At 42.7% G+C, this 27,510-nt stretch overlaps 1 protein-coding gene across 1 annotated transcript in view; it reads right to left on the reverse strand.

Moving 5' to 3' along the window:
- Positions 1 to 27,510, reverse strand: part of LOC112658313 (androgen dependent TFPI regulating protein) — a 62,004-nt gene that overhangs the window by 25,852 nt on the left and 8,642 nt on the right. Inside the window, exons 3-4 of the mRNA XM_025444396.3 lie at positions 25,229 to 25,363; positions 23,547 to 23,648 (exon numbers count right to left, since the gene is read on the reverse strand). Of these exons, the coding sequence (XP_025300181.1) occupies positions 23,547 to 23,648; positions 25,229 to 25,363 (237 nt within the window). The remainder of the gene's footprint in view (positions 1 to 23,546; positions 23,649 to 25,228; positions 25,364 to 27,510) is intronic.

Raw genomic sequence — 27,510 nt, forward strand, 5'->3', positions numbered from 1 at the left:
TGGCATTACCTCCCTAGCTTTCTCCTACGTTGGTACATACTCAACACTACAATTAAAACCTTCCCAAAACAAGTGTATGATGCTACTCTTGTTCAAGGATCTTCTGTGGCTACCTGTTGCCTCGGTCCACTGTCTACACTCCTTCCCTAATCTCATCTCTCCTTCTGATTTTCCACTGTGTCTTAACAGGCTCCCCCTCTTTTGACTCAAATCAGTCTCCTCCTTATCCTGGTCTTTCATTCTGTCCCCTTTGCTAGAATTCCTTCTGTTTTCCACTTACTGAGCTCTTTAATTCTTCTCTCCCAACCAGCCCTGCACACCTTTGAGATGCCTCACAACCAAAAAGTACACATTAACGTGAGAAAATGTAAAAGAAAGTCAAGGACCCATAAAAAACAATGAAATGCAAATAAGTCAACCAGAGGGCTGCTGTTATTGAGATTCAAACTTGCAATAGGTTTCCGGACAGCCAAAGTAACAAGAATGATGGAATAAACACAATCCCTTTTTTTTGTTTGTTTGTCTGTGTTTCGGGGAAATCAAGTTTTTCCACTAGTATTTTCCACTGGTAGGTGGTGGCCCCAAAACAACAGTTCAGAGATCTAGGTTCCATAAACTGATAAAAATCTGAAGGCAAAATAATAAAATGCAATCTCTAGAAGGAAATCCTTCCAGCACGGAGATAATTGTATAATTATGTAGGCTTCTGATGATCAGAATAGTAGATGGACTCCAGAAATACCATTTCCCCCCTGTTGGGTTTTTTTGTTTGTTTTCTTTCCCATTATGAGTCAGACAACAGCCAGTATTTTATTCTCGGTTTAGAGCCTGGAGTGGAGGTATTATACCCTGTTGGTGACACAGAGATCTAAATGCTTGGAGGAATTCAGACAGTTGGGCAGCCCCTCCCTGCAAATAAGAAGCTTCACCAAGGAAACCATGCTGTCTCTGGGAAGGGAGTGCCCAGCCCTTCCTGCAACCTCTGGGGCCCCGTCACATCCATACCACACTGACGTCACATCCTGCCTTTGCATGAGATGCTCACGCTCCTGACCTTCCCACAGCTCTTTGGGGCTGCACTTGATGTTTCAGTGCTTAGTTATGTTCAGTTTTACTTTTTATGTTGCCAATTTAATTTTTATGTGGTCACCTTTTTCTCCTTGTCTCATCAGATTATAAACTCTTTGAGGGTAAAGCTCTCATCTATTTTTTCAGAACTCCTCCTCTGCTTGATAAATGCTTTTGGACAGATTTTCTGTATTTGAGCTTATGTATTACACAGTAGAGTTAAGTCCTTAATGCAGCCCACAGAGCCCCTGATGATGTGGTCACCTTGCCCATCTTATTTCTTTTTTTTTTAATTTTTTTTTTATTTAAAAAAAGAGAGAGAGAGAGAGAGGCAGAGACACAGGCAGAGGGAGAAGCAGGCTCCATGCACCAGGAGCCCGACGTGGGATTCGATCCCGGGTCTCCAGGATCGCGCCCTGGGCCAAAGGCAGGCGCCAAACCGCTGCGCCACCCAGGGATCCCGCCCATCTTATTTCTATGCCCTGCTGCTCCTACCTACAGCCTTTACCCCATCTTCACCCCCTAATTACTCCTCCTCCACCCACGGTTCCCTCCCTCATCACTGATACATCACACACTTGTCCCTCCCCTTCATCAGCCTCCTCCAACTTCACACCTTACAGGGCTCAGCGTAGATATCCTTACCTCCAGGAACCATTTGCAGCCATCCTGAAACCTCAGGATGATGCCCTTCCCTGGCACAGCTGAACCTCTCCTTGCACATCTGCATCACAGCATCACATGCTTGCATTCACCAGATACTGACTGAACAGGATAGAACCAACTGGAGGCTTAGAGCTATCCACATTTCATCTCCAGTTGCCCAACACAGCACTCGACCTACTCTTCTCACTTACTATTTCTGGCCTCAGTGAACAAGTCAGTGAAACAATGGAGTCGGGCAGCAGAGGAAGAGGCAGTCTACCATCTAGCCTTAGAAGACAGTCTGGCATTCTGGAAGAAGCCAGTGGCTGAAGGTTGCATTCAACTGACCCTGTCAACCATGTACCATGCTGAGTCTGTGGTCGCAGGACCACATCAATCCCTCTTTAGGCTGATCACCTTTATCCTTTGCCCTGGCTATCAAGAGCCCCCCAAATGCTGAAAGTGGATGCTGTGGGTCACAGGGAAACCTGTGAGGAAATGTGGCTCTGGGAAACAAGCTCAGGCTGTCAACTGCAGACTCAATGAAGGGGAGTCACCACCAGCCAGGTGCCAGCAGCCCTGCAGGAAGTCAGAACATAGGGAATCAGCAGAGGCTTTTCTTTGTTCATCTTGGGATCTGCTGGCCATGGCCCTCCATTTGGAGATCAGGCCAGGTGGAAATCCCCCAGGTTCTGTTCAGACCTTCTTTGTATCTCCTCCTCTGTATCAGTGTGTAATCCGCCCTTCCTCCCTGCTTCTGTGGCTGGCTCCAGATAGCACACATGGAGACTTGTTTTTAAGACATAGACAGATGGGCAGCTCTCTAGAAAGCTGCTCCAAGTTGGAGGAAGGAGACTGTTCTTTTCAAGAAAGAGAAAGTTTCAGAAGCATGAGAATCTGCTCTTGCTTTAAGAGCCTCGGTGTCTCAGGGCACCATCGCTTCCCCTCAGATATCATATCATGATGGCAATAAAGGATGCAATGTGTAGGCAGCTGGTTTCCCTGGGAGATAACAGTGATTCAGGAAAGCACCCTGTGAGCACAAACTCCAGGGCAAAGTTCCAAACTCCCCACATGACTGATCCCATGATGGACGAGTTTCCACAATTTCTCCTTCCTGCATCTGGCTCTCCCTTGCTGACCTATCAGGGTATTCCTAAAGGGACTTGCCAGATGTTCTGCAAGAGTGGCAGTTGCTCGCTGGTGACTTTCCCAAACACAAGTAGTTGGTTGGTTTATTGGATCTATAGGTGGACAAGGATGGACACATGAGCTCACTGCAACGGGGATCTTACCCTCAGAGGAGGAGGCAGTTGGAAATGGGGCATGGGGGTAGAAGAAAGGGGAGAGGCTTGCTTGGGAAATGCCCTCATTCAATATCCATCAAATAGCCCATGAGAAGCAGTGATGTTTCTGCAATCCAGGCAGTTGGAAAGTAGAAGAAGTATATTGAATTCAAAGAAATATTAATGAATTTCAACATATATTTAGTATAACCCTGCAGTGTCACACTGGGGCTGGGTGAGGTCTAAAGAACAATATCGTGGAGACTCTCTTGGAAGTGTTGAACAAAATGAGGTGCACTAGTGGAGCCCCCAGAGTTTATAGTGGAAGTCTTTGTTCCCTCTCTCTTTTGGGAGGCTCACTGGGTATAAATCTTTCTGACCTAGAAGACTACAAGGTTTCTCTTCAGCATCTCTTACGGCATCCCAAACTGTCTTATCTCACCGTGTGTCCCTCTTTCTGTTTTCTTGCAGACAAAAATTCCTTTTAATCCCCTTTTATTAGAAACAGATCATTGCAAAGCATAGACTAATTTTTCAATGACATTTTTTTTCTTGCTGAGAATTTTTTTTAAAAAAGCAAAACAAACAAAACCAAGGATTATCAAACCGAAGATGTCCAACAGAATGGTTGATATGAGTTTCGTACTCAGAAGAGAAATCTAACTGGAGACAGAGATTTGGGAGCCATTAGAGTATAGCTACAACTTTTCTGAGTGGCAGGAGATAAGATAATCCAAAAAGAGTAGGAGAAAAATAACAAATCCAGGAATAAACACTATTAAATAACAGTAGTTAAGCCAGAGTTTCTCAATGGTTTCACGAGTGCAAGAATAGATAATTTTTCTTTGTAGAGGGCTGCCTGTGCATTGAAGGTGGTTAGCAACTTCTACTAAGCTGTTACTCCTTGGCTTCTGCTCCCTTGATGCCAGGAGCACCCACCCACATCCTTTGCGACAATCAAAACCGTCCTGGGTATTGCCAAGTAACCCCTGGTGAGCAAAATCAATTCCAGTTAAGAATGCCTGATTTAAGCAATTAGCAAAGGAAGAGTATCTTGCAGAGAAAGTTGACAAGGAGCAGTTAGAAAGTCTGGATGGAGGTGGGGACGCCTGGGTGGCTCAGTTGGTTAAGCCTCTCCTTTCAGCTCAGATCCTGATCCCAGGATCCTGGGATGGAGCCCCATGTCAGGCTCCCTGCTTAGTGGGGAACTTGCTTCTCCCTCTCCCTCTGCCCCCACTTGTGCTTGCTCTCTCTCCGTAGTGCGCTCTCTCAAATAAACAAAGTCTGGAAAAGAAAAGAAACTCTGGAAGTAAGGTAAAGAAGGAAAGGGAATTTTTTGATAAGTATGGTCGAATGTGTCAAGTGTTGAGAAGGCATGAGCCCCATCCACCCAGTACCTTTCCTTTACTAAAAGATATGCACCCTGGTTTCAGAGACCAGAGGCTGCAATAAGGATCCAGGAGCTTATTTCTTGTGTTCCCAAATTGCTTTTTCTTCCTTGCAGGTTGACCCCCATGTTTGGTTCTTTGTACTTTTGGGTTTTAGCCTTTTATTCATGGTAATCTTGGACTTGGACCTTAGAGCCCCTGCGCACTGGGGAAGAGTTGGCATGGAGTCATCTCCACGGCTGCCCCTGCCCTCTGTCCCATAAACCCCAAGGGTGGGTGGAAATTAGAACAACTTTCTAAATGCAAAATTTGGGAACCTACATGCAGGACAACTTGATGGTAGTATGCTTGCTCAGAGCCCCCTACACCCCTGGGAACACAAGCCTGTGGCACTGAGGCAATCTCCCCATTGCCAAGAAACTTGCTTCACTTCCTTATCGCGGTTTTCTTAGGAAAAACAAAACAAAATTTCTCAAAAGGTCACAAAATTCCTTCTTACCACTGGATAGTAAAATGTGGCTTTTATGGGTTCCTAGATGTGTTTTGAGAGCTGCCCAAAATACACAAGCTTTTATTCCTAACTAGTTCATACTAAGAGAACTCTCTGGAATAACCCTCTGAAATAATCCTGCACTTTTTGGTTTCCCAACTCAGACCAAAAAAACAAAAACAAAAACAAAACAAAACAAAACAATAAAAACCCACAAAGGTTTTTTTATTTTGTTTAGCCTTTAAATCTGAGTTTTCACTGGTAAAATCTGTTCCTATTAAGGGAAGTGAAATACTAAACTCTCCCGCTGCCTTTATGAGGCTTTTTTTATTTTTTTAAATTCTGTCTTCAACATAAAAAGACTCTTGATTACTATTGAGATGTTCAAATGTTAGGTTCCATGGCAGCCACCAAAGAACTTGTTCTATTTCTATTGAGGTTCTACATTTGTGGGTTCACTTTTCACATATGTATACTAATGTACCCCATTACTAGCCTCTCTGCTTATCAGCAGAAACCAGTGGTTGGATCTCTTATCAAACAAGCAAGCCCGGCAATAAGAGGGTGGGGAATTGGCCTCTCCCACATTTTCACAGAATAGAAAGAGGCTGTTTTCAATGGATTTTCTTTGTTTTTTCTTCAACCACCTTTCCTTCATCTAGTTACTTCCAATATTGTCATGTCTTCATTCCTCTTAGTTTCAGCCTCTGCCAATCTCCTTCCTTGATTCAATGGCTTTTTTGCACGCCCTTTGGCTACATGAATACTCAGTTATCTACCATCTGACAATGGTGTTAACAGAGGAAAAGTATAAGCCTGAAAACGTTGCTGCTAGAGAACAGCCACCTTCAAACCATAGTCCCGATTAGGGAAAAAAGCAAAACAAAACAAAACAACCCAGTATCTTTCCTTTACTAAAAGATATGCAATTACCATGATTCTGTGCATCTCTTTGAACATAAGTCAGTCAGTAGTATATTGGGGCTCAAATAGAACCACCAAACACACATGGATATTTCAAGGCATCAGTAACCCCTCTAGAATTTTTCTCACTCATAGTTTTCTGAACAAAAGAACACCTCACAGTTTCAGAGCATTTAGTGCCAGCCACAGACTCTAAAGGCAGGTCTCCTAAAGTCTTCCTTTCTGCATCAGCACACCCCACTCCGCCCCTGAGGAGGGAACTCTGGGACCAGTCAAGGGCACAGAGAAGCTACCAGAGTAAGAAGTGAAGAGTTCATTCATTCTTCCATGCAATAGTCTTTATTAAGGGCCTCCCTCATGCTAGGTGCAGTGAGAGGTGCTAGAATTAAGTGGTAAACAGGGGCACCTGGGAGGCTCTGTTGGTTAAGCATCTGACTCTTGATTTTAGCTCTGGTCATGATCTCAGGGTTGTGAGATTGAGCTCCATGTTGGGCTCCACACTGGGCATGGAGATGCTTAAGATCCCTCTCCCTCTGCCTCTTCCCCCAAAAAGGTAAAGGCATGTGATCCCTGACCTTGTAGATCTTATAGTCTAGTCAGCAGGATTTTCTTTCTTTCTTTTTTTTTTTTTTTAAGAATTTTCTATAAACAAGTAAAAACCACATAGATTCCAATCATGATATATGTTATGAAGGAAACAAACAGCAATCTGCAGCTGAAGGAAAGGGAGGGGGGCATACTTTAAGTAGGGTAGACAGGGAAGGCCTTCCTGAAGAGGTCATTTTTAAGCTGGGACCTAAATGATAAGAGTGAGCTGTGAAAGAGCAGAAGAACATTTCTAGTAAAGAGGACAGAGCATGTGCAAAGGTCCTAGTATAGGAAAGAGCTCCACAAGGGTTACAGGCTCAGAGCAGAGGCCAGTTCATTACACATGATAGGTCGCAGGAAGAGATTTGAGGATCATTCTAAGTGGAACAGAAAATCAGTGACGAGTATTAGAAGGGAACAATCAGTTTCCATCTATTTTGCTGTTATATATAGAAGGTGGAGAATGGAAGCAGGAAGACCAGTTTGGAGGCAGTGAGTGCTTTAGATGAGAAGAGAATAGGGACACCAAGGTGTTGGCAGTGGAGCTAGAAAGTGAACGGATTTGCTAAATATTTTGGAGGCAGAATGGGCACAATTAGCTAATGGATTGGATATGAGGATGGTGGGATGGAAGGAGGTGGCAGGGTCAATTGCTCGTTTGTCTTGAGCAATTGGGAGGATGGTGGCTCCATTTTCTGAGAGAGAGGAGCCCAGACCAGATTCGGCAGTGAGTATAACATGTTCACTTCTCAGGACACGTTGACCCAGACGTGTCTGTGACACGCCTATGGATACGTCTGTAACAGCTGTGTAAGGCAGGCCATCAGAGATGCAAGTCAGGAACTCAAAGGAGGGCTGGGCTAGACACTGGGCACATGGGTGGAGATGGATATTTTCCTAGGGAAAGAGTACTGGCAGAAGGATGGCCCAGGGCCCGCCTGGAAGAACACGATCATGTACAGGGCAGGTAGAGGTCACAGCAGAGAGCTAGTTCATGTCGTATCAACCAAGCCAAAAAAGCTGAGTTTCAAGGAGGGAGAAGTCCACTGTGCCAAACACCTGCTGAGAAGTGAGCAAGTTGGGGCAAAAGCAAGAGCCCTGGGTTTGACAACACGGAGATAGTTGGTGACCAGAAGAAGAGAAATGAGCAGAATAAGCATAGATGATGCTTGTTATGGGTCTGGGGCAATGCTCTTGGGCTCTGCTCCATTCAGAGAGGCTTACCTGCTTCTCTTTCATGTGGCTTGTTTGCCTAGAAGAAACTCCTAATTAGCCAACCCCACCATCACCCCCACAATCCTGGTTAAATATCAGGGCAGGGCTCAGTAAAGTGAAACCATAGCTTGAGGTTTGTCTTTGTTTCGGGTGGTAGGGAGAAGGGATGCTCCTTCCTTTCATCCTCTCATAGAGTGGTTGTTCTGAAAGACCGGAAGCCAGAGTATAGGTCTCAGGAAAGTGGCCAAGCAGCAGGCTGCCATCCTACCTCCGCAAAGGACAAGATGCACCACTCTGATTTACAAGAATCGAAGGGATTAGGAAATTGGCGGGAGGGGAAGAAGCAGCACGTAGGTTGGCAAAGTCTTCAGATGGGGGCATTCACAGCTAACGGAGGCTCAGAGGAAAGCTGGGGCTTTGGGTTTTGGTTAAATCGCTCAGTAGGACATATCCCAGTTTGCAAACGGGACTTGCATTTCACCCCTCCCCTGGTGAAGTGGTCTGGATTCTTCTGTAGGTCTTTGTGGAACTCCATTGATGTTAATGGGAAGGTAAATCGAGCAATCCTGAGAATGTAAAAACCTAGCCCTGAGCATGACTTATGCAAAAACTAAACAGCGTGCACCAGAATATAAAGAAACACACATTTGTGCTTCATTGTCACACTGCTCAGCATAGAAGGCAGACAATTTGGTCACCTCGAGGGATCACTTTATGATCAAGAGCCTTTCCTTAATTGACAGGAATGTCTAAGGGCCTCTCCTCCAGGGACACCTGCCTGGATTAGAAAGGAGAATCCTCCACCAACCTCATCTATAATCGCAATTTAGTATTATTAAAGAGCAGCCTGTGGAATAAGCCCTAAGGCTCTGGGCCCCGATGAAGGCATGAACAAACTGGAGCTGAATCCTTCATTCTCTCTCTTTGCTTATGCCCAGTCATTTCAAAGGAATATTTTATTCCCCTCAAATGCATCCTGACCTTCCCGTGTTGCCTCCCCATTCCCCACATCTGACTACAGGATTAACTGGAATAATTCAATTAGGGGTTAGTTGCATCATGTAGAGATTTGGGCCTTCAAGAGCAGTAGAAATGCTTTCAGGGAGGGGGAGGCGGTGGGGTGGGGGTAACTTAATCATGCACAAAGGCCTGTCCACCATATAACGCGCCATCCCATGAGGAGTCCTGTGCTCACGCTTTTCTCTATGCTTCGGAAGAGCACCTGACCATGGATTCAAATTCTCATCAGTGTAGTTTTTTTTTTTTTTCTCCTCTTCACAGCTTTTCTTCTTCTACTGATGCAGAAGCCATGCACTCCATTTCCATGTGGCTATTTTAGACATTATAACGTGCTCATTTAATTTGGTAGCGTATAATAGAAGTCATTATCTCTAGTCCTTCCCCCCTCCGCAATCCAAGCCTTCATTCCAACGTCCTTCTCCCAATTTATATTCTATTTTCATCTAGCATTTTAACTCATTCTTTTTTTAAATCACCAGAAGTCGAACAAATTGCTTGCCGTTTGCTTTGGGTATCTCCGACCTCCCTTCTGAGATCATTTTCCTTCTTCCTGAAGCATACCCTTGAGCCTTTCCCATTCCTGAGGGTCTGTGGGTGATAAAATTTGTTTCCCTGTGTCTGAAAATGTCTTTGCCTTCTCTCTGTTCCAGAAGATACTTTCAGGGAGTAAATAGGCTGGCAGGTTTTTTCTTCAAGGCTTGAAGCTGTTACTTCACCGTCTCCCACCTTCTTTGTTGCTAATGAGAAATCAGCTATCGGTGGTCTAACAGTGGTTGCTATTTGGGAAATCCATCTTGTTAATCTGGCTGCTTCTAGCATCTTCTTCATGTGTAAGGTGTCTTCAGTGTCACACAAGGGGCTAGATATCTGCCTTTTGTCCTGTGTGGCAATTTTTGGTACTTCTCGCCTCTAAGGGTTAATTTTTCAAAAATTCTAGGAAATGATCAGTGACTCTGTCTTCAAATACGGCCCCTACCTCCCTCTTTTTGTTAGCTCTTCTTTTGTCTTATTTTAGCTTTGGGGACTTCCCATTACTTTCTTGTCAGTGAATCAGACATTTAAAAATCTTTAAAAAAAATATTTTATTCAACATTTTAGGTGTTTTGTAGTGTTTGTTTTGGGCTACCGTTTCATTCTACGGCCAGAAACAAAAGGCACTCAAGACTTGGTTTCCTTTGGATGGATAACTTTCTCATGTAAAGGGTGTGAGCATGATTTGGAAGGAAGTGGGAATCATATGATCGTGTATTAGCCAGGATCCCGGCAGGAGCACAGAAGCCCATTGAGGGATTCCCAGGAGGAAGGTCTTAGAGGCATAGGCAATTGTTGGAAAGGGTGGATCAGTAAAGAGTCAGAGAAACTTTGCTAGAAAGGGTGATTTAAGGGAACTGGCTAAGAGGCTGTGGCAATTCTCCTAAGTCTCTGGAAGCTGCCACCATTGGTTCCAGCTGCTGATAGTACAAAGTTTGTGATTCCTAGGTGCTCGTCCAGCAGCTATAGCTAACCTTGTGTCTATTTTCCCACCCAGCCGTTTTCAACTGCCACTAGAGAATAATGGTTTGTTCTCTTGCACAACTCATGAGAGTGCCCCTCATTGGCTGACTCTCACCTGGAACCATGCTGAGAAAGGGATTCTAGGAGCTGTGTGTGTGGTTCTGGGCTTATCCCTTGCTATGCAGAGGAGGATAGGAAAGGAGTAATGGTGATTCCAAGTGGACAACTATTTGGCATGGGTCCTTATGTATCACTGAAAGCTTCACATTGCACATACATTACTTTCTTTGTTCCTAATAGAGTCACCGAGAAGAATAGGAAACACCTTTTTTTTTTTTAAGGAGTATCAGAGAAAGGGATGAGACAGAGCTAGAGTAGACCATAGAACCGTCTTTTAAAAGTAGATTTATTTATTTATTTGAGAGAAAGCAAGAGAGAGGACACAAGAGCATAGGAGGGAGAGGGAGAGTCTCAAGTAGACTCCGCACTGTGTGCAGAGCTGGATGTGGAGCTTTAGTTCATAACTCTGAGATCATGACCTGAGCCAAAATCAAAATTCAGGAGCTCAACAGACCTAGGCACCCACTAAACACACCTATTTTAAGGAACCCAATACCCAGAGAGGTTTATTGACTTTCCCAGAATCACACAATAAGACAATGGCAGAAACGGGGCCAAAATTTTTCTAGTACTTAAAGGTAATTCTTTTCACAAAATCAAAAATTAACTTGTAGGAAACATCTGAGATCAATCATTTTTGCAACTTAGACACAGAGCAAAGATATTTTGCTTCCATTCACCCTAAACTGACCTTTGAGGATCAATCCAGCACCCTTTTTTCCTAATACTTTATCCCTTACAACTTTTCAGCAAAAAAAGCAACTTAACAGATGTGAAGATAGCAAATGCTTCCCCAGATGATCCATTTCCCAATGACCTGAACTTGAAGATGTCTCAGATTATCTGCGTCATGCTCTAAAAGTCACCATCTCAAAAAACAAAAAAACAAAAAAACAAAAAACAAAACAACAACAACAAAAAACCAACCCACAAACATTAAGTCCCATTCTCCCTGGATGAGCAACTCATATCCCAGTTGTCAAATATCATTTGACAAATGTTTCTTAAGCACCTTTTGTGTCAGGCTTACAATTTCTGTGATCATCATGATATTTTAATGCTACTAACTCTGACATTATTAGGTTAGCAAAGTATTTTAAAATATGTCAGTAAAACTATGCATATTAATTAAAATGTTCCCACATATAAGCTTTATACTAACCTCCCTGGGCTGATGGTAGACAAAAGACTTTTATTAAATACTATTTGATAGGTTAAGTATTTTAGTATCTCTGCCAATCATTGCTATAAATGCACATTGAATAAAAATGAATAAAAGAATATTTATGAATGAAATGGGTGAAAAGGGGAACTATATCACTATATAATTGTCTATTAGTCATATGTCCTAAGACAATAGCAAAAAAACAGCATTTTCAAGCAATGGCCACGCCCTCTTGCCACTTATCTAACATCAGGTTTTCATCCTGTTTTTAAACATTCATAATTAGACAGCTGATTCTTTGAGTGGAGAGATAGGGTGCAGGCCAACATGCCTATAGATTTTTATGTTAATGGAGTCTTTTTAATGGCGTCCATGGTATTTTCAGTTGTTTCCTCTATTCAAAGACTGTGAATATATTCACAACTGGAAAGGAAGGTCCAAATGTGCAAAAATCCACAAATGAGAGAAGTCACTGTCTCTCTCTAATTATGCAAAAAATAGGGTGTCCTTAGGGTACACAAACTCTTAGACAATTGGCAAAAAAGATATACTTTAACGATGGGAATATGTGAAAAAATGGCACCGAAGCATGAATGAAAAGCTTTCAGAAGTCTAAGTTGTTCCCACATTTTGGTAACTCTAGCTCCTCACACATGTGTGTGTCTTACAGACTCACAGGGCCCAATCCACCTGCCCAGCCCTCACTCCCGGATTTAATTAAGGTAGTCTTACGTGGGCAGAAATCAGTGGAATAAGAAGCTTGCTGTGTTTTCTAATATTCTCCATTATAAGTGAGAAAGGCATTCATGATCAGTAAGAAAAACAATCTGATTAAAAGGAAAGTATATTCAACTAATCATAGAGCAGACCCTACAAACCATATCTGGTCCACAAATATATTGCCTGTCTTAGCAGAGTCCTAAAAACTGTGAGCCTGTACTTTTAAATATGGAGATATCATTTTTTTTAAAAGGATTTCCAACTTGGGTTTGTTTGTTTTTGTTTCGTGAGGTTTTTTTTTGGTTTTTGTTTTTGTTTTTAGTGACAGCTACCCCTTTAGACCATATAAGACTACTCCCTACATTTCCACAGCACTGAGAGGATTTTCTCCTTTCTCACTGTCCTTGTGCTTAAGAACTGCTCTGTTTTCAAAGATGAGAAAATTAAAGTGAAATCTAGCGAAGCCCAGAATCTCTGCGAGGTCTCTTCTGACCACCTGCTTCCCTCAGTTCCCTTACCCGCCCAGCCCCTTCAGACATTCACATTTGTCACCTTGGATTGGGACTTAAGTTGCCCAACAGCAGTGTACCATGAAGGGTCAGATCTAGAAAACCAACAGTAAGAGCAGAGTATTCATGCAATGGTGAACTGAGCCTCACATTGGCATCAGTGCTAACCAATCTGTTTCTGCAGGCCTGGAATCATGTCTCTTATCTGCATCTTGGTTTTTATTTAGAAAGAAGCTACAACAATAACAAAAATGACCAAAAGCAATTTTTAAAGATTCTGTCCCTCAAGAATGTCTTATTTTTAATTCTGATGTGCTCACAGAAGAAGGGTCCATGAAGATAAGCAATGGCTCATATTGTAGGACCAGAGACTTTTTGGGGACCTGGGAAAGTCTCCCAGTGTGAGGATCAGTATTGGGATGCCACTGTGTAGGGAAATTGTGTAATAAATGATCCATGTGGCACATCTGGTGATTTTAAACTTTCCTGGTCAGGACTGAAAATGTAACCCCCAAGGTTGTTGGATGGTGGGCTCTAAGACTGCTGCATGTGCGTGCATGTGCCCAATTACAGATAGACCAGCCATTGGAATTTAGAAGGGCCACTGTTGGGTGCTAAGCAGAATACAGAAAGCCCCACAGGCACAGAAAAGGGCAAGAAAGCCCATATTTGCTAAATTCTTAACCATGTGTTAAGGGCACATGACCCATATCACAACTACACCAGGTTGTCTCCCTAAAGATAGGCTGTAGCCAGGAAAGCCAGGGTGGCTCCATTGGTTAAGCATTCAACTCTTGATTTCAGCTCAGGTCATGATCCCAGGGTTGTGGGATCCAGCCCCTGGTTGGGCTCCCCGCTCAGCAGGGAGTCTGCTTAAGAGTCTCTCTCCTTCTCCCTTTGCCCTCCCCACTCTCTCCAAAAGTCTTCCCTGTCTACGCAAATTCACCCAGTTTCTCATGCTAAGTATCAAGGTGGTGATCTCAGATTCTTTCCTTTGCCTTACCCTTTAATCCATCAGCAAGGCTGTAAATTCTACCTCCAAAATACTCCTACAGTCCCTCCATATATGCCATCTCCACACCTACCTCCCTGGCTCAAGCACCAGGATTCCCACCCAGATGCCTACATCCTAGATGGTCTCACCACCTGCACAATGTTCTGCAGATGGCAGCCAGAGTGGGCCTCTCCTGATGCAAAGTGGATCATATCACACCCTGGTAATGACTCTGCAAAGCCTTACCATGATGGCAAGAAAAACAGGATCCACAATCCTCAGCCTGGCCTCCACGGGACTCCAAGCTCTCACAACCCCACCAGCCTCTCTCCCACCTAGTTGGCACTTCTCCCTTGCTTTTCCTTCCTCCAGTGCACTGACTTCTTTCCCACCCCAGGAGCTCACATATGTGTTTACCTCTGCCTGAACTCCTTTTTGCCCTGTCCCTACTTGCTAGCAGCTATTCATCTGCAGAGAGCCCTTTTTCTGACCCACAAATCCACATGAGGCACTCCTGTTGGTCTTTCTTCTAGAATACTTAGTTTGTTCTTATGCATTAATTTGGGAAATTGTTAATATCTGTCCCCTTCACCAGACTATACAGTCCATTAAAGTGGGGGTTATGTGTGTATCATACATCATCTGCCCCCAGACACAAAGCACATGACAGACATGAACTGGACACCCAGCAATAATGCTTTGCTTCTATTCAGACTTCCTAAGTAATCCCTCCCTCAAAAGCACAAGAGCATGGCAACAGGATCTGGGGTGCCTGGGTGGATCAGTTGGTTGAGCGTCTGCCTTTGGCTCAGGTCATGATCCCAGGGTCCTGGGATAGAGCCCTGCATTAGGCTCCCTGCTCAGTGGGGAGTCTGCTTCTTCCTCTCTCTCTGGCCTTCCCCCTTACTCATGCTCTCTTTCTCAAATGAATAAATAAAAATCTCAAATGAATAAATTTAAAAAAGAGGATTTAATTAAAAAAAAAGGCTACAAGTATACACTCCATGTTCATGAATCGCTGAGCACAAAAGCAGGATCCCCACTTTAAGCAAAGCCTTTACTCACACTCCCACAGACCAGCAGCCGTCTCACGCGGCTCAGTGCTCATGGGCTCCCCAGGGAAAGAGCTCTTTCGTGTCCCCATATGCTCGCTCCTCCTTAGCTTTACTCTTGGGTGAAATGTTAGAGAAAATGGTTGAATCTTATGAGCACATGAAGGTGAGAAAAGATAAGTAAGGCTACTGATAGAGGGACAGAGTCAGCAAGATTTAGGAATTAGTTGGCAAAGCAAGCACCTATATACATGGATATGCCCATCAGATTGTGAGGGGGGGGATGCAAGGGCAGGGCTGAGAAGGCAAACCTCAAGACAGAGAGAGTCTGAGAACTGGGAATCCATGCGATGATGGGTGTGTGGTTTGTGGGAAGTGGAGTCACCATCTGGGGAACTAGACAGTACCCTGCAGAAATATTCCACTGCCCAGTAATGCAAGGACCTGGCAGTGAGAGAGAGATGGAGGACTTACACACACCCGAATTTCCAGTTAGCCACAAGGGACTGCAGAGACCAGGAAAGGGGGTGGGTGCTGGTGGAAAACCCATCAGCAGCTCCCTGCTCCAGGTGAGGATGGAGTTCCACAGCCTCCAAGGCAGCCAGAAATATCGTGGGGCTTTCCCTTGCTGACTGTAAACTGGCAGATGTTCCTTGGAAACTCAAAAAGAAGGCTCTCCTTCCTGGGCTTGCTCTTGGACATTTTCACTTCTGTTCTGAGATCATGGGATGTTAGCTCTTTCCTACCCACTTAGCTATTTTTTCCTTTCTCTTGGTATTTCAGAGGGCTTTAGGTTCTGTCATGAGTTTCTCCATCCTGGTTATTCTGTAACATAAAGTCATTCTTCTCATTGATGGGATTGCACATAGTTGCTGTGGAAGTGAGGATTAGTTACGTCACACAGAAGGGGAGACCCCACCAGCACATCCTCAAGGGCATGGAATAATTTTAATTATCCAAGTTCCTTTTTAAAAAAAATTTACTTATTTATTCATGAGAAACACAGAGAAAGAGGCAGAGACCTAGGCAGAGGGAGTAGCAGGCTCCCTGCAGGGAGCCTGACGCGGGACTTGATCCCAAGACCCCAAGACCCAAGATCATGACCTGAGCCAAGGGCAGACACTCAACCACAGAGCAACCCAGGTGCCTCTAATTATTCAAATTCCTAATAAGTTCTTATCATAGAAAAAAAAAAACTTTGATCTTAATTTTGAAATTAGGAAGTATTTTCTAATGGGTATTCTTCTATTTAGAAAGCAGCCTATTGATAGAGAACCACCAGATAATGGAATTGTGAAAGCAAGCCACTCTTCACACAAATCAAAGTTCTCTGAATCAGGAATTAAAAAAAAAAAATATAGTAAACTTTGGCCATTCTGGCTTCTGCTCTTAAGAGATGAAGAAAGTGGGCACTGTGATTGCTTGGTTCTAGTTACATAAAACTGTGTATGGACTGGTAATCTTTTGGTTGTTCATTACCCATGATCTCCTGTTTACCTTAAGACTTCCTGAGGGGCAAGAGGGCTTTATCGTCCTTCCTAAGCTAACTCTGCTCCCTCATCCTGGCTTAGGTTCTGATTTCACTGCTGAGACTTAAGCATTCAACTTCTCAGTGTTTTCTAGGTGAATGCCCTTGGAAAGCCTAATCCACTTCAGATTAGGAAGTGAATAGAATAAATAAAGAGAGAGCTAGAAATGCTTTAAAACAAGAGGACAACCCATAAGTAACACTACAGTGATTAAACTTGAAAAAAAAATCCAAGGAAATATCAGGTATGGTCAATGACTACATTTTTTTCATTCTTGCTCAGGACCTCAGGAACAATGCTCGGGAAAAGGATCTTTTCTGTGGTACACCACCAAACCCGCCATTCATGGACTTAACTGGTATATCTCTACCAGAGGCACAGAATGAGTTATTTCCCAATATCATTTTCTGGTCTGTTGGTGGTCATATTTTCCTTCTGACATGAATCTAGCTTAGAGTAGAAAATTGCCAGAGAAGATTTTAGAATGTAATGATACAACAGATTTGAAGAAGGAGGAAGAGGCCTGAATCAAGGAAGGTAGGCAGATCATAGGTGGGAAATATAAGGAAACCAATTCTTCTCTGGAGTCTCCAGAAAGAATGCAGCTCTACTGATGTCTTGATCTTATCCCAGAAGACCCATTTTGATCTTCTGACCTCCAGAATTATACAATAATAAATTCGTGTTGTTCTAAGCCTTTAGGTGTATGTTACTTTGTTAAGCAGCAATAGGAAACTAATGCATACAGCATTACCAAGGCTCTGCCTCCTCTTGCCACCACTCCATCAAACTGCCCTTGTGCAAGTCACTGGAGAGTTCAATATCACTGAAGTCAATGGAAAATTCTAACTCAAGTCATCTTACAATGTCATCATACTTGACCTCTCAGTAGCTTTTGACATGCAATACTTCCTCTTTCTTGAAACATTTGTATGCTTGACTTCTGGGAGACAAAGGGTACTGGGCTTCCTCCTAACTCATGGGCACCTCCTCCTCAATCTCCTTGGTGACAATGCTCCTGCTCTCCCATCCAGATACAGGAAATGGAATGTTTTCCATTTTTAAGGCTTTGTCCTGGGGGTATCTTTTCCAGTCTTACTTATTCCTTAGGTGGTCATTTAACTTGAAAAAGAATTATTATAATGAAGACAACCAAGTTTATGGCACCAGCCTGGAAATTTCCCCTATGCTTATATGTACACTTTGCCTCTTCTGCACCTTGAGTTTGTTGTCTAATAAGTATCTCAAACATGTCCAAGCAGAACAAAATTTCCTGTGGCTGCCTCCCTCACTTTATGCAAACCTCTCTGAAAATATCAGCTTAACATAGAGACATCCCCTCAACTACTCTGATTGCCTTATACCGTATAGACCCACAAGTCTACACACACACACACACACACACACACACACACCATGCTGTCCGCTCACCTTGCTTTAGTTTTAGTTTTAGTACCTTCACTACCTGACATCGTTAATTCTTTATTCATTTATTGCTTATTTTCTCCTCATCTTCTCTACTAGGATGTATACATTCTCCACAAGAACAGATTTATTTGGTTTGTTTGTTTTTGCATCCTTAGTGCCTAGAAGAGGGCCTGGTACACAGAAGGCACTGCCTCATGCTACAGTTAAATGTCTTGCTTATTATTATTATTATATATAATATATATTATATATTATTATACATATATTAGCTGGTTATATATTATATAAAAATAGAGATAATAATATTATGCAGGCTCCCTATACCATCTGACTTCCTCGCCAGCCTTCACTTTCTCTAAACCAGATTCATCCCAAAACTTAAAAACCAAATAAATATTCCTTCGAGTGATTGCTACATTCCAGTTGTCATCCGGCTTATCTGACTAAGATAACATTTGATAAGAATGGTGTCAATCAAGGTATGGTTTACAAAGGTATTTTTTGAGGAGAGCTTATTTCCAACTATCTTACTGTTTAAGAGCTACATGGTTTTTGTCAACTTTGAATTGAGTTCAAGTATCCTCCAACGGATCTCACTTACCACTCTATGTGTGAAATGGGCTGGGGCGCTCTATCAGCAGGACATATATCAGCTGGTGTCTTATGTCCTAAAGAAACAGAGGTGGATGGGAGGCAGAGTCTCCCATGGGAATCTTGACTAGGTCCCTCTTTTTTTTTTTTTTTTTTGGATGGGGACTTTCTGGGGAATAATAACGGGGGGGGGGTTGTATTTTTTTTACTGCCTCATATGTTCTCTCAAAGATACTGCAAAATACAACCTCTGTTTTTAGTATGTTAAAAGGCTGGGTGGGAATATATATATGTGTGGATGATGTAAAATATCTCTAGTTTAATCTTCTTGAGGTTAGAAAACCAACCTAGATTGTTCAAGTTGCCCCCAAGGAGAGTCAATCATTTCTCTTATCACTCCATAGATGTTTCTCTTATCTCTCCATAGAGATGAAAACAGCTCTATGTATATCATAATGGCTTTTGAAAAATAAGTAATTCTTGATTTTGTCTTTTGGATTTGAACTGAGCATTAAAATCATCTGGGGGTCCTCTCTTCAAGTATATGCTCAGTTATGTCAGAAGATCTTAACCCAAGTCACGTAAATGGAATCTATAAATTCATGGATTTCCTGATTCACAAAAAGATTTATTCCTAAAGGCTGAAAAACATTGAGCTACCAATAGATATCTAGATGGTGGATCTTCCCAGCTCAAAGAGATGGCTGGGATGGGGAATCTGGAAGGCATAGGGGGTAAGGTGATAATTTGTAACAACAAAGGCTGTCCCTTTGGTACTGACGTGCCCACAGATGATCTTCTTACTCATCAGAATTCTCCTACCTCTACTTAGCAGTCCAACTATGTCACAGCAGGCTTATGGGTAGGAGAGAAAAATCTGATATTGGGTCTGAATTTAGGGAGAGACAACATCTTGCATGCAATGAATGAGTAAGGAACTGAAAGGGGTAGAGTTTCACTCTCTCGACATTTTGACTCCTTTGGGAGGGCCCATTTTGACGTTTTGACTCCTTTGGGAAGGCCCAAAGGCCTTCTGGATTGCCTTCAGTCATGAACAACGTGTCAATCACAGCCAGGCCAGGACACAGGGGGCATAGAAGCCCTCCTCCTGTTCACATCATTCATTTGGCAACAATCACGCACTGCAGCATAACACCTTGTATAGCAATGTAGTATATTAGTATTGTTATTTTATTATTTCACTTTGTGTGTGCATACTAGGCTCAACCAGATTTAAGGGTGCTAGAAGCCAAAATCCTTGCCAAATATTGATCATGGTGCTACACACACAGTTGGTACTTAATTATTTTTTCAAATGAATAAATAAATGACAATGCATGAAATAACTAAGAAGCCGTATCTGGCACTTGCTCCACTTTAAAGAGTCAAGGTAAGGCCTGTCTTTTAAGAGCAGGTTATTTGGAAAATATTTCCATTAATATCATTGAAGGCTTTTCAGGTCTAATATTCTGTGACCATGGATTGAGAGTTTTATATGATGATAACATATATACGCCATCCTTGATACTTTATAAAGTGCTTGCACACATGTTCTCAATAACTATACTATTTTCAAAAGTAGAGGGGCTGAGGGGGTTCTCTGATCTATCTCAACTCTCCTTGGGGGCAACCTGAGCAATTTAGGTTGATTTCCAGAGGAATAAGTTCCCTAGCTCCCTTCGGGTTAGGATCTGATGGTTTCCTCAGTTACCGAGTCCTCTTCCTGCTATTTAAATCTGTCTGCTCTGGTTCTATGTTTAGTAGTCATTTAGTTAATACCTGGGGAGTTAATGTTTTCCTGGCAAAACCTGGAGAAATACTTTGCTGTTCTTCCCCTTCGTTCATGAAGACTGGAGAACTGCTTAGCAATGAAAGAGGCAGGTTGATCTACTTTAAATAAGGCAGCCTGGCTCTCATGGGAGTTCTTAGGGCACCAGTCAATGGCAGCCTGTAATGGTGAATGCAAATATCTCACTGATGTTACTATTTGGTTTGAAAAAAAAAAGCAAGGGTAGAAAAATGTCCATTAGAGATGACAGTCAACTTTGAATGTCCCTAATTCAATAATGAGTCTCCAATGAGCTAGAAGGATCAGGCTGGGAGAGTTCCAAAGACCTGATGAATCATGAAGGTTTTAGAACCACACTGTGTCAAAGAGGAGAGTGTTACTTCTTAATTTGACAAATACTACTCATAAAACCCAGGCCAACATCACAAATGGCAACAGGAAAGATATTCCAAATCTAAGGCTAGAATAGCAAACATAAGTACTGTTGTAAAATGAAAGAATCTTTTAGGCAAGTGCGACACTGGCTATAGACAGGAATAATCCTTATATTATGGAAGAAAAAAGGAGGGGATTCCTCTTAGAGCAGGGCCAGCCACAAACAGAGGCAACTAGCATGAAATGTCCTGCCTGACTGCCCATCATCACTTTGCCTGCCACAGTGGTAGTTTCCAGGTATTCACTCCTTTGGGTTGTCATGAAAGGACAGTATTAGAATGTAGAGTTGACAAACTGACTCAGTAGTAGCTATTTCCATATTCTTTCATACTGGTATCCAAGAAATTAGCCTTGAGACAACAGACCAGAGGGATTTAATAGGAAGCACAGAAAATGTGCAGAGTAAGGGATGCAATCTGGGAAAGAGGGATGGGATGCAGTCTTGAAGATGCTGGGTTTGGAGCAGAACAAAAGGAAGCATGGAAATTTAGAGGTGACCATGTTACCAGGCACCCAATGCCAGTTTTGGTGATGCTGACATTTTTCCATAATGGCTCTGTTGGGAGTTTCTCCAATTAAATGAACAGAAACATAGAAGAGTCTGCGTCTGACCCGTGGGAGTTTGCTTCCTCCTCTCCTCTTTGTCACCAGTGTCACTCCCCCATCGACTCTGGCCCTTTCTCTCTAAAGGATTTACTTGGTTGACCATGGGACAAGGAGCAGAGTCAACAGAAACCCTCAGATGGTGAAGGCACAAAAATATCTTAAGACCCTCGTTGTACAATATCTGCCTTGCTAATTAGTTCACAGATATGATGTACATTGTCCAATTATCTGCTTCCAAAATTACCAAAAATCCATATGGCTGTTTAGCAAGGTCACAAATGCTGGGCATCACTATTACAACTGTTTGAAAGAAATCCAACTTAACTTCTATGTGGAAAATGGAACCCTAGAGAGGTAGGAAGCTTGTAATGGTTATAGGAAAACTCCTACAAGAGCTCACAAAGCCAAGAAAAAGGTGTTCGATATAGGTGTTTGGATCCAAATAGAAGACACTTCCTACGCTCTGCCTTAGTAACATCTTAGTAACATCTAGTTCAGTCACTTGTCCCAAATTACTTCATTTTCTTAAGCCAAGTTTTGGCTTATTACCATACAGATGGGGATTCTGGATTTCTTTTTTTTAAGTGAGAATTCTCACTTTGCTATGTTAATCAAGCAGAGTGACATTCTTTTTGATTGCCTGGTGAATTATGAAACCAGATCAAACTACAAATTTTGCACTTATTGTAACAAAAAGCAACGAAGAGTGAGTTAGACTTGGATTTCAATCCAACTGTCCCGTTTATGAGCTTGGTAGCCCCAGGCAAATCACTGAACCTCTCTGAGCATTTTATTTTTTTCTAATTATAAAAAGGAGGATATGGTTGTCCTCTAAATAAACTTGTGTGAATTAAATGAGCTCGTGTTTGAGGAGCAAGCTTAGCACAGCAATTAGTGCCATTGAAAAGCAGGAATATTCCCTACATGTGTGTCTCAGATTAATGTTAATGGGAATTTGGGAAAGTGAGGAGGTGGTCTGAGCAAAAGAAGGTGGTGGGAGGGGTCCCTGAGAGGAGGGACTTATAGTTTTTGGTCCTGAACTCTGAGTTAGATCAGAACTTGGCTATCTTTGTCAATAATCAGTATCTCACTGAGTACATATTTCAAGTGAAAGTACAAAAATAAATAGATAAATAATAAATAAATAATAAATAAATAAAATGAAGGTACGTTTTTCTGGAGGCAGGGCACATGAGGGGGTGTAGACTTAGTGGAGTTTCTTTTCCAAATTGGTAATCATGTGAGTTTCATTTTCTTTCTTGTGATGTCCCCTGTTTTTTTAAATGTCATTTGCTTTGCAGAATCCAAGACCTTCTGAACTCCAGACTAGTGTGAAAATGCACTTGTAAATATTGAGAAGCTGAGCTAGGACTTTGAATGACTCCTGCATATATGCAGTGCCAATGACTCAGACCTCCTTTTTCATCCAAAACAGGGCCACCCGTGTGCCAGCACTGCTTGTCCAGCTCATTGTTACTGGCATTCAGATACCAGGGACCTGAATCTCTCAGAACAGGTTTTGTTTACTCTTCAACCCCTCAAAAATAAACATGTGAATAAAAAACCAAATGGGAATAAATCCATAGAGACAGATAAAGAATGAGTGCATTTGTGATGAATGGTCTTAGAAATGTATTAGCTAAATTGCTGCTGATAAGCTAGGAGATGTTCTTTGGGTGTTGGGATGGATTTTTTTTAAAGGTGGCTTGACTTCTTTCCTAGATCAGAATTTTGTTTTATTTACTTTTTTTAAAGATTTTATTTATTTATTCATGATAGTCACAGAGAGAGAGAGAGAGAGAGAGAGAGAGAGAGGCAGAGACACAGGCAGAGGGAGAAGCAGGCTCCATGCAGGGAGCCCGACATGGGATTCGATCCCAGGTCTCCAGGATCGCGCCCTGGGCCAAAGGCAGGCGCCAAACCGCTGCGCCACCCAGGGATCCCTAGATCAGAATTTTATTATATGTTATTCACTGAAGACTACAGCTGACAAGAAGTTGCCTGTCCTTACTATTGGGTGTTTTTCAATGACTTTAGAAGCAACTTACAATAAATGTTGCCTGGACATCACCTCTACTTGCAGTGACTCCAATTATAATAGCTGTTTTTGTTCATTTTGTATCCTCACTGTGCTCCTTTTTTTTTTTTTTTTAAGATTTTATTTATTTAGAGAGAGTGCAAACGAGTGGGGGCAAGTGGGGAGAGACAAGGAGAGAGAGAATCTCAAGCAGATTTCCCAACATGGAACTCGATCTCACGACCCTTAGATCATGACCTTAGCCAAAATCAGGAGTCAGATGCTCAACTGACTGAGCCACCCTGGCATCCTCTTAGAGTACTCTTTAAATAAACAGTGATGGGATTGAGAGGGAGGAGTGAACAGGATGCTGGGGAATGAGAAGTTTGGAAATGTAAATAAAGCATTTTGGAGTTCTCAGTACAGAAGCTGATGCCATCTCTGTTCAGTTACTGAATTTGCCCTTTACTCACCATTGCATGATTCAGCCATACTGGAAAGATACCATCTAGGGCCTTAGGGTAAACAAGCTCTCGATCATAAAGAAAGAGGATCCAGAATGACAAAAATACAAACTGGAAAATAAAATACAAAAATAGCGTCATTAAGTTTGTTTTCCATAGAACTTTCTAAGTTAACCAAGGAAACGTGGCAAAATAAAAATAGATACAATCAGTTTTAAAGATATCCTATAGACACATCATAGAAATGTAAAATGAAGACAACCTTCCTGACTATTGAATTAATTGCTATGTCCACTCTCTGGGGATTCCAGAGAATTGGGAATCAATTATTTGTCCTTGTGGCAGACAGGGAGGATATAGATAAACAGGATTCACAGACCATTAAGTCATTTTATTTTAACCAATGACCTCTCTAGTCTAAGCTTTCACTGGGAGTACTGAGATCAGCCACATTGGGGTGGTTTGAGTCTTACACTTCCTTGCCCACCCTCTAAGTAGGCATGGCAAGGAGACACAGGGACACTGGGGGAGGGCAGAAGAGACAAGCTCCCAGGATAATCAGAAGCTAGTTAATGAGAGTTGTATCTCCCCCTTGCTCAGAGCTTTGGAAGGATCCTCATCTGCTCATGCCCCTTGGCTGTCTTGTCAAAGTGTCTGTCCTCTGTGTTACAAAGTCAATGTAAAGGTGGGGAGAAAAATCACCATTAATTTTCTAATTTTCCTATCTTCTTAAATTCCAAAGGCTCAATTTCTAAGCCTTAAAAAAATGAACAAACTCCATTGTGGCTAAAAACCGGGCCTTTAGATTTATGGGGGTGGAGGGAGAGGTATCCTGCGAAGTACAACTGGAATGCCAGGACTTGCTCTGTTATCTGAGAACTTGTCAGTGTTTGGGCAGTTTCATTTTGCACTTAAGTTTGAAGTTTCAATACTATAGGGTGCAGGACAAGGACAGGCAGAGGGAGGCAGTCATTTCTAAGCATAGGCAGTGCTGGGCAGCCGACAGGCTTCATCCCAATTTGTTTCCATTCTAACCAATGAATGAAAACAGGAGCAATGTCATCGAGACGTGGGCAGTATCAGCAAATCCACTTTCTGTCGCTGGCAGATGTCGTGCTTCTTTCCAGTGTCCATTCATTCAACAAAATGAATGAGGCACTCGCTGTGCACCCCACACTAGATATTTTGGACAGACTGTCTTGCTCTCTCCCCAATTGTCTTTTCCATGAGCCAACTCTGAAGTTCTCATACCCCCCCCCGCCCTTTTTTATGGTTTCCACTTGTAGAAGTAACATATGCTCATTGTAGCAAGTAAAAGAAGATGTATAAAAGGAAAAATGACTCATCTGTCTCCCCAGCACCCTGCATTCCCAAGACTCTGATGGAGCCAAGGCTATCTTAGTTGTAGCTTGATTAAGAAAGATCCTTCAAACTTCCCCATTAGACATCCATAAGGATCTCGAATCAAATGTTTACAAAGATAAAAAGGCAGTGATAATTCTGGTCAGTAATGAGCCTTATTTCTTGATGACACTGGGCAACATGGTGTGGTCCTCAGACAAGACATTCATGCAAATGCAGTTGCTCAGGTTCCCAATAATCAGCACCTGAACAGCCTTGCTACCCAGGAGAAGTGTTGTTCATTTAAATGGACAAGTGTATTCTATTACTAACACATCTTTGTGACTTACTGTGGAGATTGGAAAAGCCAGCGTGGTAAAAAGCAGGTCTCTGAAGGTGGTCATGAACTTAATGTCTTTCTCTCCCTTAATTCTTTTTAGCACATCTTCCATGCAGGCGACCCCGAAGAAAATGGCCTGCAAGAGCTAAATTCATTACAACAAATGAGGGCATTTTCATTTGCTTTAATTAATACATTCTTCACTGACGTAAAGCTCCATCCCTCTGGGAGCAATGTTGATTTGAGAAGGAGGGGGCTGTTGGCTGTGTTGGTTGAGATCCAATTTAAGGGCTGGTCTTCCAGCTCAGTGGGCCCTGACCTTGCTCACTAAAACTGATTGAGTAAAGTCGTTTAGGGGATAATAATGTGTACAGTATTTAGTGTAATGGACTCAAGCTAAAATGGAAACAAAATAAAGAGTCAGCTTAAAAGGAGAATGTAATGAGATAGATACCTTAGCTGCACGGAGGTGGGCAAAACCAAATAAACAAGACAAGGGCAAAGAGCCAGACACAATGGTGGACATGTTCTGACATCTTCCCAGGAAGAAAAAAAAAAAAAATGTTAAATGCCCGGTGCTGCAATCTCATTAAAGAAGCCGGAATCAGGGTCGAGAGCACCACAAAGGAGCTCTGTGCTCTCGAGGGAGATGCACAAAATGGTGTCTTGCTTACCTGAGGGAGAAGCCAATGTCCTTCTTTGATTGAAACAGGGTACCTGAAGCCCTTGCAAAGAAAATCTGGCAAAGGGAGTGATTTAAACCCACAGGGATAGGGCAAGCCAGGGGCTCTGTTCATCACTAAGTACCATGAGATCCTTGAGGTGAGGAAAAAGAGAAGTAAGGCCTTTTTCCGGGAAGTAAGACCAGATAAAGGCAAACTTTGCCCATTCTTACTCTTTTGCACAAACCTATGGCTTCTGATTGAAAGCTTCGTAGGTCACAATATAGAATTAGGGTTGGTTTTAAACTGTGCTTGCATTAGATCTCATCCTATTTCTTGAAAGCTCTGGGTTGGTACAAAAGGGGCAGTCAGGACTCTAAGTGTATGAGTTCTGGAACCTACGGCATTGCTTTCATGATGGATCAAGTTGGCTGTTGAGAAATGACCTCTGAGGTCTGGACTCCCAGAAAAAAAAGTTCTAGCAGAGTTAGCCGTCTGCCACTCTAGCCTGAGAGGGTGGGTGAGGGAGGATCCAGAGGTGAATTAGGTCAGTGACATGCCCGGCTGGGTCCTCAGACCAGCAGCACCAGTGTCACCCCAAAACTTGTGAGAAATACAAGACCTCAGCCCCACTCAACTATAGGATCAGAATCTTTGGGAGCAGAGTCCAGGAACTTATTAACAAACTCTCCAGGTGATCCTTATATATGCTAAAGTTCTGGAATCACTCACTGGATTAGACATAAATTTATCACTGAAAATTCCTACTGACTACTCAAAGCTATGATAACGGACTTTCATTGATTTCTTGTTATGTGCCAGGCACTGATCTAGGTTTTTAATTTCTCATAATAACCTTAGGTAAGTCCTATTATCATGCTCTCTCACAACCCACTTTACAGATAAGAAAACTGAGGCACAGAGACATGAACAAACTTGCCTCAAGTCTCATGGTTGGTGAATGGGGATTTGAAACCCAGTCTGGTTCTTGAGTCAGACTTTAAAAAAAAAGTCGGGTTTCTAAGAACAATTCAGATAAAGCACTGTGGGCGGTTGGAAGAAAGACAAGTATCTCCAGGTGGGAGACTTAAAAATGACTTTGAAAAATACTGATGTCCAATTTTCAACCTATGCCCCCAGAGACTCTAATTTCCTGGGGGTGTGGCCTGGACTTCAGAATTTTTAAAAATCCTCCCAGGTGCTGCTAATTGAGACAGCTAGGGTGGAAAGCCACTTACCTAGAGGAGCTTCCATTTGGACATTTGGATCTGGCCTTCCCAAGAGAGTGGAGATCCAGGGAGGGAACCTTCTGATGGGATGAGCTTGGAGAAAGAGAGAGAGAGAGAAAGAGAGAGAGGTGGAAAGTGAGGGGCAAGACCCCTCAACTAAGGGTCATGAGGGGGCAAAGGGGGCAGCAAGGTAGCAAAGAATGATCAGATGGTAGCAAACTGAGAAAGGTACGAGAGCCTCATGGTCCCTGAAGGGAGGAAGAAGCTTTGAGTCAGAAGGGTGGTTCCAGAGAGGGGTGGGCAACAGTTTTGACATGAAGAGGTGGCCACCCCAATACTCGTCATCAACTTTTGACATTCGGCCCCCAGGCTGCAGAATTTGGAGCAGTCTTTTGCACATG

This window comes from Canis lupus, chromosome 35, assembly GCF_003254725.2.
Source record: "Canis lupus dingo isolate Sandy chromosome 35, ASM325472v2, whole genome shotgun sequence".
Taxonomy (NCBI): Eukaryota; Metazoa; Chordata; class Mammalia; order Carnivora; family Canidae; genus Canis; species Canis lupus.